Source organism: Nansenia antarctica (assembly GCF_963989245.1).
Source record: "Nansenia antarctica genome assembly, chromosome: 1".
Taxonomy (NCBI): domain Eukaryota; kingdom Metazoa; phylum Chordata; class Actinopteri; order Argentiniformes; family Microstomatidae; genus Nansenia; species Nansenia antarctica.
The window spans coordinates 46,065,750-46,083,249 of record NC_137674.1 but is presented as its reverse complement, the minus strand read 5'-3'; the positions used below and the strand labels follow the sequence as shown (position 1 = coordinate 46,083,249).

Here is a 17,500-nt window from a genome sequence, read left to right as displayed (position 1 = left end):
TCTCCCTCTCTCCCTCCCTCTCCTTTCACCCCCCCCGTTCTCCCTCCCTCCCCCCCCTCTCCAGTGGATGTCGGAGGGGAAGACGGAGGCGTCAGTGTACCAGCAGGCGGAGGACGGGAAGACGGAGTTGTCTCTGATGCACTTCGCCATCACCAACCCCCAATGGCAGCCGCCCCAGGAGACCACCCACTTCATCAGCCAGCTGAAGGAGAGGGTCCACCGGGAGGCCAGCGCCGCCACGGACACACACGCACTCACCTCCGTGTGTGAGTCAGAGGTACGGTGAAGGGCGCACACACTCACTCACTCACTCACTCACTCACTCACTCACTCACACACACTCACACACACTCACTCACTCACTCACTCACTCACTCACTCACTCACACATACTCACTCACACTCACTCACTCACACTCACTCACTCACACTCACTCACTCACACTCACTCACTCACTCACACACTCACTCACTCACTCACTCACACATACTCACTCACTCACTCACTCACCCACTCACTCACTCAAACACTCACTCACTCACTCACTCACTCACACACACTCACTCACTCACTCACACACACTCACTCACTCACACACACTCACTCACTCACACACACTCACTCACTCACACATACTCACTCACACTCACTCACTCACTCACACACTCACTCACTCACTCACACTCACTCACTCACTCACTCACTCACTCACACTCACTCACTCACTCACACATACTCACTCACTCACACTCACTCACTCACTCACTCACCCACTCACTCACTCAAACACTCACTCACTCACACACACTCACTCACTCACTCACACACACACACTCACTCACTCACTCACTCACACACACACACACACTCACACACCAGGGTTTCCGTTAACCGGTAATTACCGGTCTTTGTCCGGTAAAATCTATTGAAGTCCGACAAATTGAAATCTCTTCGGTCATAATGTCCGGTGAAAATAATTCCCTCTAACCACAATTTGAATACAATTCGCTAAAGTTGAATTGTCACATTCTGATTCCTTCTATATTAAAAAAGACGAATATATAGGCTATATTTCTTTTATTATTATATGATTTGACGCCGGCATGAAGATGACTCCGCGAAACAGCGGTGGCAGGGTTGCCAGATGGGATTTTACAGCCTAACCAGTCTATTACCGCTAAACCCAGTAGCCCATTCGGCGATAACCCGGCCCATCTGGCAACCCTGCTTTTAACCTGCAAACGTTGCAGCTCAAAGTGCACCATAGCGAGCGAGAGGTAAACATGGCAAGACAAAGTAAGCTTAACAATGACTTCATGAAACCAAGCTACAATGAGTCTGAGGAGAAGTCTGGCTCTAAAGAGATGGAGGTAGTGGCTCCTCCAGCCAACTGGAGGGTTCCGAGTTGAATGGAAAGAACATTTCCCCTGGCTGCGTTTAGATGGGGAAGGAAAAATGTTCTGCTCACCGTGCAAAACATCGGGGAGGAATAACGGATTCACGAGAGGAGCAACGAATATGAGAATGTCTCACTGATCACAGGCGGTGCAGTGACCACATATCGGCGGTCAGTTTGAGGCAACAACAAACCGCTATGCAAGGCCACTGTGAGCAGGCTAATGAAACGGTTAACCATAAGCTGCACTCTCAGCTACAAGTTGCATTTCACATGGCAAAAAATGGCATTGCATGTCATCAGTATGTGGGACTGACTGAGCTACTGAAAGCAGTTAAGTTCATTTAAAGCCTATTTATTTTCAAAGAGTTTTATTCTATTTTATTTTATCTGATAAAAGGCATATGAACGGAAATTAGGCTAGCCTATGTGTCACGCCAGAAGCCTACATGTAACTTCTTGCACTTTTCAATACAATGTTATACATCTAGACATTGTGGTATTTCTTTATACGTATCCCAGCCTGCCTATCAATCGTTTCTCAATAAACAGTTATGTTCTCCTCATTGTCATACTCGCGAGTCCGATTAAGATATAGAAATTACGTTGTTTTATTGATAAAAAAGGGTAAAACTGGAAAGAGAAAATAGAAAACTCACATTAATCCCAAACAATTTAACAGACTTCAGTTAACGTAATGTGGAGTCCGTTCATTGATCGATGCAGTCTGTTCAGTTCCCAGTGTGGCGCGTTCAGCGCTGGACATAATATTATGGCATAGCGCATGCGAATCATGAAAGCCTATATTATATAGCTCGCATCTAATCGTATCGGATGAGAAATAGACATTAAACGGCATATACTGTATAGGCTACACAACAGTAATCACCGCGACAAACAGCTATATTATATTTTAATATGATGACCGGAATTTCTCACGTTTGTCCGGTAAATTGAAATCTTCCCGGACACGTTGACCGGCACACATTTTTTCTAACGGAAACCCTGTCACACACACTCACTCACTCACTCACTCACACACTCACTCACACATACTCACTCACTCACTCACTCACACAAATGGCCTTAACATGACAGCTCTGGCATTCCATGATGACCTATGACAATATCTCTGGTTGAACTCTATGTCTCTCCCTCTCTCTCTCTCTTTATTTTCCTTCTCTCTCTCTCTTTATTTTCTCCCTCTCTCTTTATTTTCTCTCTCTCCCTCTCTCTCTCTCTCTCTCTCTCTCTCTCTCTCTATCTCTCTCCTAGCCGAGGAGTCTGATAGCTAACCTCCTGGCAGGCCCCCCCACGCTGGGCTCCATCCACCTGGGGAGGGACGGCTCCTTGACCAATCAGCTGCTGGCGGGCAGTAGTGACGGGGCGTCGGCCCTGCGCTCCCTCTCGCCAATCAGCAGCAGCCTTCAGCTGAGGGGCAGCTTCAGCTCCACTCACAGGCCCTCCAGACACGCCTCCTCCTCGACAGGCAGACCAATGGCAGGGTCCGGGTAGGACGTAACTCTATCCCCCTGGCCCTGTTTTGAATTCTTTCTTTTTTCTTTTCTAAGTGACATCCTTCTTTCACTCTGAGATAACCACTGACCTGATGTGAAAGGATGAGGAAATGCAATAGTGCGGTTATTTCACTAACTGCCTCTCTTTCTCTGTCTGTCTCTCTCCCTGTCCCCCACCCGTCTCTCTCCCAGGACTGACGCTCATACAGCCAGCTCAGGCAGCAGTGCCTGGGAGGGTCAGCTGACCAGCCTGGTCCTATCAGAGTACGCCTCAACGGAGATGAGCATCCATGCTCTCTACATGCACGAGGTGACCTGTCTGTCTGTCTATCTGTCTGTCTGTCAGTCAGTCATGTTTTCCTGCATAATGCCATTTCAACCTTAAAGATGGATGAAAAGTGTCTAGAGGTTAGTGGTGATTTCACCACTGGTCATCCCTCTGTTTGTTTACCAGTGTAACACTGTCTTCCTCCCACCCCCTCTCCCTCTCTCCCTCTCTCTCTTCTCTCTCTCTCTCTCTCTCTCTCTCTCTCTCTCTCTCTCTCTCTCTCTCTCTCTCGCTCTCTCTCTCCCTCTGTAGCTCCATAAGCAGCAGTCTCGTGGGGAGCTGTCTCGTCACACGTGGCACAGGCAGGAGAGTGACGAGAGCAGCGACAGCGTCCCTGACGAGGGGGCCAGAGGAGACCCCAACCCTCACCCCCGGACCTTCCCCCGCTCCCACACCTTCCCCTCCTCCGGCCCCAACCCCAACCCCAACCCCGGTCCTAGCCAGGCCTCTGCCCCCGGCGGTACTACCCCCGGCCAGGAGGGGGCTCCACTACAAAGCAGCAGCATGCGCCGCTACGGAGGGACCACAGGTACCCAGGACCACCGTGGGCAGACATGCTTTGAGAGTGTTTGATTGACTGTTGAGTTTAATTCGCTTTCCATCCCTGTTTCCCCTTCTGGTGTTGATGGATGATATGGCTGATATTGGTTAAAATGGTTGTGTGTGTGTGTGTGTGTGTCTCCTCCAGACTCTGTGGGTGCGGGGGGTAGGGTGGTGAGGTCCACCCGTGTGCCCATGGGAGGGTGGGCAGAGGAGGGGCAGGGAACCCGGCACCACGACCCAGTACCAGAGGAGGGTTCTGAGGACGAGATGCCCCCCCAAATGCACAAGGTACAGCACACACACTCTACTGTCCAACACCCTGCTCCCACACACACTCTACTGTCCAACACCCTGCTCCCACACACACTCTACTGTCCAACACCCTGCTCCCACACACACTCTACTGTCCAACACTGTGCTCCCACACACACTCTACTGTCCAACACCCTGCTCCCACACACACTCTACTGTCCAACACCCTGCTCCCACACACTCTCTACTGTCCAACACCCTGCTCCCACACACTCTACTGTCCAACACCCTGCTCCCACACACTCTCTACTGTCCAACACCCTGCTCCCACACACACTCTACTGTCCAACACCCTGCTCCCACACACTCTACTGTCCAACACCCTGCTCCCACACACACTCTACTGTCCAACACCCTGCTCCCACACACTCTCTACTGTCCAACACCCTGCTCCCACACACTCTACTGTCCAACACCCTGCTCCCACACACTCTCTACTGTCCAACACCCTGCTCCCACACACTCTCTACTGTCCAACACCCTGCTCCCACACACTCTACTGTCCAACACCCTGCTCCCACACACACTCTACTGTCCAACACCCTGCTCCCACACACTCTCTACTGTCCAACACCGTGCTCCCACACACACTCTACTGTCCAACACCGTGCTCCCACACACACTCTACTGTCCAACACCCTGCTCCCACACACTCTACTGTCCAACACTGTGCTCCGACACACTCTACTGTCCAACACCCTGCTCCGACACACTCTCTACTGTCCAACACCCTGCTCCCACACACACTCTACTGTCCAACACCGTGCTCCCACACACTCTACTGTCCAACACCCTGCTCTCACACACTCTCTACTGTCCAACACCCTGCTCCCACACACTCTCTACTGTCCAACACCCTGCTCTCACACACTCTACTGTCCAACACCCTGCTCCCACACACTCTCTACTGTCCAACACCCTGCTCCCACACTCTCTCTACTGTCCAACACCCTGCTCCCACACACTCTCTACTGTCCAACACCCTGCTCCCACACACTCTACTGTCCAACACCCTGCTCCCACACACTCTCTACTGTCCAACACCCTGCTCCCACACACTCTCTACTGTCCAACACCCTGCTCCCACACACTCTCTACTGTCCAACACCCTGCTCCCACACACACTCTACTGTCCAACACCCTGCTCCCACACACACTCTACTGTCCAACACCCTGCTCCCACACACTCTCTACTGTCCAACACCCTGCTCCCACACACTCTCTACTGTCCAACACCCTGCTCCCACACACACTCTACTGTCCAACACCCTGCTCCCACACACTCTCTACTGTCCAACACCCTGCTCCCACACACACTCTACTGTCCAACACCCTGCTCCCACACACTCTACTGTCCAACACCCTGCTCCCACACACTCTCTACTGTCCAACACCCTGCTCCCACACACACTCTACTGTCCAACACCCTGCTCCCACACACTCTACTGTCCAACACCCTGCTCCCACACACTCTCTACTGTCCAACACCCTGCTCCCACACACACTCTACTGTCCAACACCCTGCTCCCACACACACTCTACTGTCCAACACCCTGCTCCCACACACACTCTACTGTCCAACACCCTGCTCCCACACACTCTACTGTCCAACACCCTGCTCCCACACACTCTCTACTGTCCAACACCCTGCTCCCACACTCTCTACTGTCCAACACCCTGCTCCCACACACACTACTGTCCAACACCCTGCTCCCACACTCTCTCTACTGTCCAACACCCTGCTCCCACACACACTCTACTGTCCAACACCCTGCTCCCACACACTCTCTACTGTCCAACACCCTGCTCCCACACACTCTCTACTGTCCAACACCCTGCTCCCACACACTCTACTGTCCAACACCCTGCTCCCACACACACTCTACTGTCCAACACCCTGCTTCCACACACTCTACTGTCCAACACCCTGCTCCCACACACTCTACTGTCCAACACCCTGCTCCCACACACTCTACTGTCCAACACCCTGCTCCCACACACTCTACTGTCCAACACCCTGCTCCCACACACTCTCTACTGTCCAACACCCTGCTCCCACACACACTACTGTCCAACACCCTGCTCCCACACACACTACTGTCCAACACCCTGCTCCCACACACACTCTACTGTCCAACACCCTGCTCCCACACACACTCTACTGTCCAACACCCTGCTCCCACACACACTCTACTGTCCAACACCCTGCTACCACACACTCTACTGTCCAACACCCTGCTTCCACACACTCTACTGTCCAACACCCTGCTCCCACACACACTACTGTCCAACACCCTGCTCCCACACACTCTACTGTCCAACACCCTGCTCCCACACACTCTCTACTGTCCAACACCCTGCTCCCACACACACTCTACTGTCCAACACCCTGCTCCCACACACTCTACTGTCCAACACCCTGCTCCCACACACACTCTACTGTCCAACACCCTGCTACCACACACACTCTACTGTCCAACACTGTGCTCCCACACTCTCTACTGTCCAACACCCTGCTCCCACACACACTCTCTACTGTCCAACACCCTGCTCCCACACACACTCTACTGTCCAACACCCTGCTCCCACACACACTCTACTGTCCAACACCCTGCTCCCACACACTCTCTACTGTCCAACACCCTGCTTCCACACACTCTACTGTCCAACACCCTGCTTCCACACTCTCTCTACTGTCCAACACCCTGCTCCCACACACACTCTACTGTCCAACACCCTGCTCCCACACACTCTCTACTGTCCAACACCCTGCTCCCACACACTCTCTACTGTCCAACACCCTGCTCCCACACACTCTCTACTGTCCAACACCCTGCTCCCACACACTCTCTACTGTCCAACACCCTGCTCCCACACACTCTCTACTGTCCAACACCCTGCTCCCACACACTCTACTGTCCAACACCCTGCTCCCACACACTCTCTACTGTCCAACACCCTGCTCCCACACACTCTACTGTCCAACACCCTGCTCCCACACACTCTACTGTCCAACACCCTGCTCCCACACACTCTCTACTGTCCAACACCCTGCTCCCACACACTCTACTGTCCAACACCCTGCTCCCACACTCTCTACTGTCCAACACCCTGCTCCCACACACTCTCTACTGTCCAACACCCTGCTCCCACACACTCTCTACTGTCCAACACCCTGCTCCCACACACTCTACTGTCCAACACCCTGCTCCCACACACTCTCTACTGTCCAACACCCTGCTCCCACACACTCTCTACTGTCCAACACCCTGCTCCCACACTCTCTACTGTCCAACACCCTGCTCCCACACTCTCTACTGTCCAACACCCTGCTTCCACACTCTCTACTGTCCAACACCCTGCTCCCACACACACTCTACTGTCCAACACCCTGCTCCCACACACACTCTACTGTCCAACACCCTGCTCCCACACACTCTCTACTGTCCAACACCCTGCTCCCACACACTCTCTACTGTCCAACACCCTGCTCCCACACACTCTACTGTCCAACACCCTGCTCCCACACACTCTCTACTGTCCAACACCCTGCTCCCACACACTCTCTACTGTCCAACACCGTGCTCCCACACACTCTACTGTCCAACACCCTGCTCCCACACACACTCTACTGTCCAACACCCTGCTCCTACACACACTCTACTGTCCAACACCCTGCTCCCACACACTCTCTACTGTCCAACACCCTGCTCCCACACACTCTCTACTGTCCAACACCCTGCTCCCACACACTCTACTGTCCAACACCCTGCTCCCACACTCTCTACTGTCCAACACCCTGCTCCCACACACTCTACTGTCCAACACCCTGCTCCCACACACTCTCTACTGTCCAACACCCTGCTCCGACACACTCTACTGTCCAACACCCTGCTCCCACACACACTCTACTGTCCAACACCCTGCTCCCACACACTCTACTGTCCAACACCCTGCTCCCACACACTCTACTGTCCAACACCCTGCTCTCACACACTCTCTACTGTCCAACACCCTGCTCCCACACACTCTCTACTGTCCAACACCCTGCTCCCACACACTCTCTACTGTCCAACACCCTGCTCCCACACACACTCTACTGTCCAACACCCTGCTCCCACACACTCTACTGTCCAACACCCTGCTCCCACACACTCTCTACTGTCCAACACCCTGCTCCCACACTCTCTACTGTCCAACACCCTGCTCACACACTCTCTACTGTCCAACACCCTGCTCCCACACACTCTCTACTGTCCAACACCCTGCTCCCACACACACTACTGTCCAACACCCTGCTCCCACACACACTACTGTCCAACACCCTGCTCCCACACACACTCTACTGTCGAACACCCTGCTCCCACACACACTCTACTGTCCAACACCCTGCTCCCACACACACTCTACTGTCCAACACCCTGCTACCACACACTCTACTGTCCAACACCCTGCTTCCACACACTCTACTGTCCAACACCCTGCTCCCACACACACTACTGTCCAACACCCTGCTCCCACACACTCTACTGTCCAACACCCTGCTCCCACACACTCTCTACTGTCCAACACCCTGCTCCCACACACACTCTACTGTCCAACACCCTGCTCCCACACACTCTACTGTCCAACACCCTGCTCCCACACACACTCTACTGTCCAACACCCTGCTACCACACACACTCTACTGTCCAACACTGTGCTCCCACACTCTCTACTGTCCAACACCCTGCTCCCACACACACTCTCTACTGTCCAACACCCTGCTCCCACACACACTCTACTGTCCAACACCCTGCTCCCACACACACTCTACTGTCCAACACCCTGCTCCCACACACTCTCTACTGTCCAACACCCTGCTTCCACACACTCTACTGTCCAACACCCTGCTTCCACACTCTCTCTACTGTCCAACACCCTGCTCCCACACACACTCTACTGTCCAACACCCTGCTCCCACACACTCTCTACTGTCCAACACCCTGCTCCCACACACACTCTACTGTCCAACACCCTGCTCCCACACACTCTACTGTCCAACACCCTGCTCCCACACACACTCTACTGTCCAACACCCTGCTCCCACACACTCTCTACTGTCCAACACCCTGCTCCCACACACACTCTACTGTCCAACACCCTGCTCCCACACACACTACTGTCCAACACCCTGCTCCCACACACACTACTGTCCAACACCCTGCTCCCACACACACTACTGTCCAACACCCTGCTCCCACACACTCTACTGTCCAACACCCTGCTCCCACACACACTCTACTGTCCAACACCCTGCTCCCACACACACTCTACTGTCCAACACCCTGCTCCCACACACACTCTACTGTCCAACACCCTGCTCCCACACACTCTCTACTGTCCAACACCCTGCTCCCACACACTCTCTACTGTCCAACACCCTGCTCCCACACACACTCTACTGTCCAACACCCTGCTCCCACACACTCTCTACTGTCCAACACCCTGCTCCCACACACTCTACTGTCCAACACCCTGCTCCCACACTCTCTACTGTCCAACACCCTGCTCCCACACACTCTACTGTCCAACACCGTGCTCCCACACACACTCTACTGTCCAACACCCTGCTCCCACACACACTCTACTGTCCAACACCCTGCTCCCACACACTCTCTACTGTCCAACACCCTGCTCCCACACACTCTCTACTGTCCAACACCCTGCTCCCACACACTCTACTGTCCAACACCCTGCTCCCACACACACTCTACTGTCCAACACCCTGCTCCTACACACACTCTACTGTCCAACACCCTGCTCCCACACACACTCTACTGTCCAACACCCTGCTCCCACACACACTCTACTGTCCAACACCCTGCTTCCACACACACTCTACTGTCCAACACCCTGCTCCCACACACTCTACTGTCCAACACCCTGCTCCCACACACTCTCTACTGTCCAACACCCTGCTCCCACACACTCTCTACTGTCCAACACCCTGCTCCCACACACACTCTACTGTCCAACACCCTGCTCCCACACACTCTACTGTCCAACACCCTGCTCCCACACACTCTACTGTCCAACACCCTGCTCCCACACACACTCTACTGTCCAACACCCTGCTCCCACACACTCTACTGTCCAACACCCTGCTCCTACACACTCTCTACTGTCCAACACCCTGCTCCCACACACTCTACTGTCCAACACCCTGCTCCCACACACTCTACTGTCCAACACCCTGCTCCCACACACTCTCTACTGTCCAACACCCTGCTCCCACACTCTCTACTGTCCAACACCCTGCTCCCACACACTCTCTACTGTCCAACACCCTGCTCCCACACACACTCTACTGTCCAACACCCTGCTCCCACACACTCTACTGTCCAACACCCTGCTCCCACACACTCTCTACTGTCCAACACCCTGCTCCCACACACTCTCTACTGTCCAACACCCTGCTCCCACACACACTCTACTGGCCAACACCCTGCTCCCACACACACTCTATTGTCCAACACCCTGCTCCCACACACACTCTACTGTCCAACACCCTGCTCCCACACACTCTACTGTCCAACACCCTGCTCCCACACACTCTCTACTGTCCAACACCCTGCTCCCACACACACTCTACTGTCCAACACCCTGCTCCCACACACACTCTACTGTCCAACACCCTGCTCCCACACACTCTCTACTGTCCAACACCCTGCTCCCACACACACTCTACTGTCCAACACCCTGCTCCCACACACACTCTACTGTCCAACACCCTGCTCCCACACACTCTACTGTCCAACACCCTGCTCCCACACACTCTCTACTGTCCAACACCCTGCTCCCACACACTCTCTACTGTCCAACACCGTGCTCCCACACACTCTACTGTCCAACACCCTGCTCCCACACACACTCTACTGTCCAACACCCTGCTCCTACACACACTCTACTGTCCAACACCCTGCTCCCACACACTCTCTACTGTCCAACACCCTGCTCCGACACACTCTACTGTCCAACACCCTGCTCCCACACACACTCTACTGTCCAACACCCTGCTCCCACACACTCTACTGTCCAACACCCTGCTCCCACACACTCTACTGTCCAACACCCTGCTCTCACACACTCTCTACTGTCCAACACCCTGCTCCCACACACTCTCTACTGTCCAACACCCTGCTCCCACACACTCTCTACTGTCCAACACCCTGCTCCCACACACACTCTACTGTCCAACACCCTGCTCCCACACACTCTACTGTCCAACACCCTGCTCCCACACACTCTCTACTGTCCAACACCCTGCTCCCACACTCTCTACTGTCCAACACCCTGCTCACACACTCTCTACTGTCCAACACCCTGCTCCCACACACTCTCTACTGTCCAACACCCTGCTCCCACACACACTACTGTCCAACACCCTGCTCCCACACACACTACTGTCCAACACCCTGCTCCCACACACACTCTACTGTCGAACACCCTGCTCCCACACACACTCTACTGTCCAACACCCTGCTCCCACACACACTCTACTGTCCAACACCCTGCTACCACACACTCTACTGTCCAACACCCTGCTTCCACACACTCTACTGTCCAACACCCTGCTCCCACACACACTACTGTCCAACACCCTGCTCCCACACACTCTACTGTCCAACACCCTGCTCCCACACACTCTCTACTGTCCAACACCCTGCTCCCACACACACTCTACTGTCCAACACCCTGCTCCCACACACTCTACTGTCCAACACCCTGCTCCCACACACACTCTACTGTCCAACACCCTGCTACCACACACACTCTACTGTCCAACACTGTGCTCCCACACTCTCTACTGTCCAACACCCTGCTCCCACACACACTCTCTACTGTCCAACACCCTGCTCCCACACACACTCTACTGTCCAACACCCTGCTCCCACACACACTCTACTGTCCAACACCCTGCTCCCACACACTCTCTACTGTCCAACACCCTGCTTCCACACACTCTACTGTCCAACACCCTGCTTCCACACTCTCTCTACTGTCCAACACCCTGCTCCCACACACACTCTACTGTCCAACACCCTGCTCCCACACACTCTCTACTGTCCAACACCCTGCTCCCACACACTCTCTACTGTCCAACACCCTGCTCCCACACACTCTCTACTGTCCAACACCCTGCTCCCACACACTCTCTACTGTCCAACACCCTGCTCCCACACACTCTCTACTGTCCAACACCCTGCTCCCACACACTCTACTGTCCAACACCCTGCTCCCACACACTCTCTACTGTCCAACACCCTGCTCCCACACACTCTACTGTCCAACACCCTGCTCCCACACACTCTACTGTCCAACACCCTGCTCCCACACACTCTCTACTGTCCAACACCCTGCTCCCACACACTCTACTGTCCAACACCCTGCTCCCACACTCTCTACTGTCCAACACCCTGCTCCCACACACTCTCTACTGTCCAACACCCTGCTCCCACACACTCTCTACTGTCCAACACCCTGCTCCCACACACTCTACTGTCCAACACCCTGCTCCCACACACTCTCTACTGTCCAACACCCTGCTCCCACACACTCTCTACTGTCCAACACCCTGCTCCCACACTCTCTACTGTCCAACACCCTGCTCCCACACTCTCTACTGTCCAACACCCTGCTTCCACACTCTCTACTGTCCAACACCCTGCTCCCACACACACTCTACTGTCCAACACCCTGCTCCCACACACACTCTACTGTCCAACACCCTGCTCCCACACACTCTCTACTGTCCAACACCCTGCTCCCACACACTCTCTACTGTCCAACACCCTGCTCCCACACACACTCTACTGTCCAACACCCTGCTCCCACACACACTCTACTGTCCAACACCCTGCTTCCACACACACTCTACTGTCCAACACCCTGCTCCCACACACTCTACTGTCCAACACCCTGCTCCCACACACACTCTACTGTCCAACACCCTGCTCCCACACACTCTACTGTCCAACACCCTGCTCCCACACACACTCTACTGTCCAACACCCTGCTCCCACACACTCTCTACTGTCCAACACCCTGCTCCCACACACTCTCTACTGTCCAACACCCTGCTCCCACACACACTCTACTGTCCAACACCCTGCTCCCACACACTCTACTGTCCAACACTGTGCTCCCACACACACTCTACTGTCCAACACCGTGCTCCCACACACACTCTACTGTCCAACACCGTGCCCAACTTCCGATGCTGCTCACCGTTTTAACACTCAGTTTCACTTCTCCCCAGGTGACGTAAGTGACCCCTGCTGGCCAAGAGAATCCCTACGGCCACACACACACATCCTCCGCAAGACTCCTTCAACCCCACCATCACCTTTGACCTCTTCCACTCATACTTTGGGTGGTCCTATGGGATTGCAGCAAATACCGTGTCATTTACACACACCAACACACACACACACACACACACACACACACACACACACACACTCACTCACATCCTATAAGACGTGTCTGATACTCCACCATCAGCCAATCAAAAGAGTGGTTGATGACATCATCATGAATAGCCAGACAGCATGGACCTGTCAGCATATTTATCACAGAAGGATGATGTTGCCCCTAACCACAGTTCTAGGATCAGATTAGCCTACCCCTAGTCCTAACCCTAACCACTAGGGACAGACCGACCTTGTATCAGTGGTAAGGGGCAACGCCTCCTCTTTCTGCTCACATGTAACTCCGTTAATGATGTGTGGGCTTCAAATGTGAGGCACCTCTTTTAAAACCAAGTTTTTAGTCCTGATAAGTCATGTTATTTTTTTACTTTTGATTCTTCTTGCTTTTTTACCTCTTCTTCTTGCTTGTATTTATTGCACTTCCAGAGAAAGACAATGTTTTGATTTAAAGGGAAGAGACAGGACAGGAGAGCAAACCTCCCCCAAAGTCAAGCTCTGTTTGTACTGCTAAACTCTTGAACTCCTAGAAAGTAGTCAGTGATTGCACGCACCTACTGTAGCCAGCGCTATGTAAAAACACATGATATGTTTATTCCCATAATAACAATAATTCTAACTTGATATCAGGACGACTATTATAAATACGTTGAGATGTAGATAGTAGAAGCACATGTCAGAAACACATGAAAGTTGTGTGTCTTTAGAACATTCTTGTACAATAAACAAATGTACGTTTCTAAAAGCAGTCAGGGCTGAATTGAACAGGTAAACATTAACCTCAGTGCCATACTAAAGCCCTTAAGCAGAAGTGCATGACCCTTGACCTTTTGAGATGATTGTGAAATGTTATTTTAGCTGACCCGGTCATTTATGGTCTTAAACAAAACCATCTTGCAACCGTCCTTCAACCATCCCCAACCGTCCTTCAACCATCCCTATACTCATTTGCCATCACAGGGTAGCCATTAGCGCTAGATTCCAAGTAATCATGTTCTTTTCCGCCTCACTGTTTGAACACATTCTAGAAAAATAGAGAATGCACTTTAATGACATGTTGAATCCAAAGGATGTCTCTGAAGTGTCAGTGTTTGTTTTGTTTACCTAGTTCATGTTTTATTGTGGGGATGTGCCACATTTAGATTGTTGAGGATCTGAATAATGATGATATGTATCCTTTGTGTATATTTGCTCAGGAGAAAGAAGCACAGACTGACTAAATAACTGTTCCTCATAGTCTACAATGGAAAGATTTCATTTGGGTTATAACAGTGCTGCATATTTGATTGTTTTTTTCTGGCCTGTAAATGACCATTTTGTACAGATGTAAATTCATCAATAAAATGTATTTAAGTTGTGAATTTCATTGAGAATGTTTTTTGTGTGTGTTAGGATGGAAACACTGACAGCATACGAATAAAAATAGTTCAAGTTCTTCGTGGTATGCGTGCCTCATTACTGACTCCTATTGACAGCGTCAGCCGAAGATGTATGGAGGTAGATTAGATTTCTTTATGTCGAGTGCAAAACTTTTTGCATTGCAAACAAAAGTAAATATTCTGAAAACAAATATGAGGTTAAAGTTTTGCACTCGACAGTAATAAACAAATCTATCTCCATACAAAAGACCACCAACAACTGTAGCAAACGAGGCCTGACTGCGCGCCGTCAGAGGAGTTTTGGCTCCAATGAATGTATCTTCCGTTGGTCGTCGGATAACGTGAATCCACTCAAACTATTATTGTAAGTGGAGGAAGGAGTTGAAATGGTAGTCAGAATAACAATAACAGAAGAACATACTCAGTCGATATCTTGGTTATAAAGGCAAGTGTTATTAGTTCTTGCAGAGCCCGGATAGCTCAGTCGGTAGAGCATCAGACTTTTAATCTGAGGGTCCAGGGTTCAAGTCCCTGTTCGGGCGGTACCATTTTCTTCTGCTGAGGTGTTTCTATAGGATGACAGAATGTGGCGATGCACAGACTACAACGTATATTGGAATTATCCAACTGACCCCAGCCCCATAACAGAGGTATTCCCCCCCCCCCCTCCATAACAGATACAGAGTTCTGACAGCACGAGGACGCTTATGACACGTGACTGCTAGTACACAAATACCACATCTAATGCTGTTTGAATGACAAACGGGATTCCTACTAGTAACAGTTGTATTGTAACCAGCAGTGGCGATTTGACCATGGTATTTCTGGACTGGAGGAGCAGTTGTGTATGACGTCACCATCACAAACAATAATGGTAGTCGGGTAGTTATGCTATGGGCTGCCCTGTGAGTCCCAGGGAGAAGAACGTTTTCAAAACTGAATACACTTCATACGCTTCAGCTCTCATCACGACACAGAACACTACACTGAGGTCAGAATCAGAATCGGGTAAAAAAAAGTATACGGTGCCATTTGGACTTCATAACTTGTGAAAAATAAATTGTTGATTTATCTATATTTTAATGTTCTATTATATAAAGGACATATCTAGCTTGCTGAAAAACATAGTGGTCGAGCTCAGGCACCTAAATTGTATTTTATTTAGAATACCCTCTGTAGTTGAATAGGGCGAGTGTCTCCAGAACAGAGTGGACACATAACAGGGTGGACACTAACAGGGTGGACATTTTGAATTAAAGTTAGCCTTTAGCCTGCCTGTGTTAGCATAATGCCTAGAATGACCATGAATACTTGATGAGGAATCTAATTTGCACTAAATACTTTTTTTAAATTATTCAATTTGATTGATCTCCTCAATATTTATGCATAACAGGCTGGCATAACATGACACGTTATGGTCAACCACATTAAACTCACTGGATAAAAACATAAAAATCAGATGGTAAAAGAGAGAGAAAATCACACAGCTTACAACTTTGTTCCAGCTGCACTCCGACTCTACAACCAGGCCCTGCAGGGTGGGGGAGACCTGGAGCTGGAACTTTTGGAACTTTTTACTTATTGAGCCTGCACTGTTTTATGTATTTTATTGAATGTTTTCTGTTTTCTGTATTGAATGTTTTCTGCCCTAACTGAGCTGTTTGACAACAAAATTTCCCCATTGGGGACAATAAAGGTTTTCAATCAATCAACATTTGAAATCCCCTCCACTGATGTGATGTCACCTCATGAGAGTGATGTGATTGAGAAATATGATTTTCTTTTAAAAGGGACATTTACACAGCATAACAGGGTGGACAGTGATCGCAGGGACAAGCATAGAACCTTAATTTTTTGTACAACATTTTTTTAAAAATGGATAAAAACTATATTTGATTTCAATAGATATTGATCAGGAAAATGAAATAATAATAACATATTTGGAAATGTATATGTTTTTAATAGTTATTTTTTGGATTGAAGTTGAATGAACAACACTGGGGACATCCCAAATCCCATGCAAAATCCCATTTACATCTTTAACCAAAGCTTTTAAAATGTAGAAAACAACAACTTAGAAGCCCATATCATTGTATTCATAATAAATAACAATTGACTATACATGAAAAACCTAATGGAATTAGTATTTGTCCAAATTTAGACAAAATACAACATGATTTGTACTGGGGACGGAAAAGGCACCGTATTTAAAAAATGACCCAATCGCTTTTATTACATCTCATGGTACACAAAGTACACAAGAGTAAAATGATTGGCATTGCAGCATTCAGATACAAAATCACAATAATAATAATAGGTAAAGTAAAAATAAGTAAAATAAGTCACCCTCCTCCAGTAATAAAGTAAAGTAATAACCAGACCACTAAATCATAACAACATCTGATTCTTTCAATATAAAGTTAGGATGATCAGTTGTTTATGTATTTGCCTTGTCATTCAATGGAAGAAAGAAGGACAAATAATATTGTATTATGGACACCAAGGAATATACATTTAATTATTAATATATTCTTAAGACACGAGGAAGTGCACA

General features: G+C 50.4%; 1 protein-coding gene across 1 annotated transcript in view; it reads left to right on the top strand.

The window, feature by feature from the left end:
* The window catches only part of atg9a (ATG9 autophagy related 9 homolog A), a 19,856-nt gene extending 4,907 nt beyond the window's left edge, over window positions 1–14,949 (top strand). Inside the window, exons 13-18 of the mRNA XM_080549205.1 lie at window positions 65–277; window positions 2,673–2,908; window positions 3,107–3,224; window positions 3,495–3,771; window positions 3,931–4,073; window positions 13,399–14,949. Coding sequence (XP_080405331.1) covers window positions 65–277; window positions 2,673–2,908; window positions 3,107–3,224; window positions 3,495–3,771; window positions 3,931–4,073; window positions 13,399–13,407 — 996 coding nt within the window. The 3' untranslated portion in view covers window positions 13,408–14,949. The remainder of the gene's footprint in view (window positions 1–64; window positions 278–2,672; window positions 2,909–3,106; window positions 3,225–3,494; window positions 3,772–3,930; window positions 4,074–13,398) is intronic.
* Window positions 14,950–17,500: the final 2,551 nt, after the last annotated feature.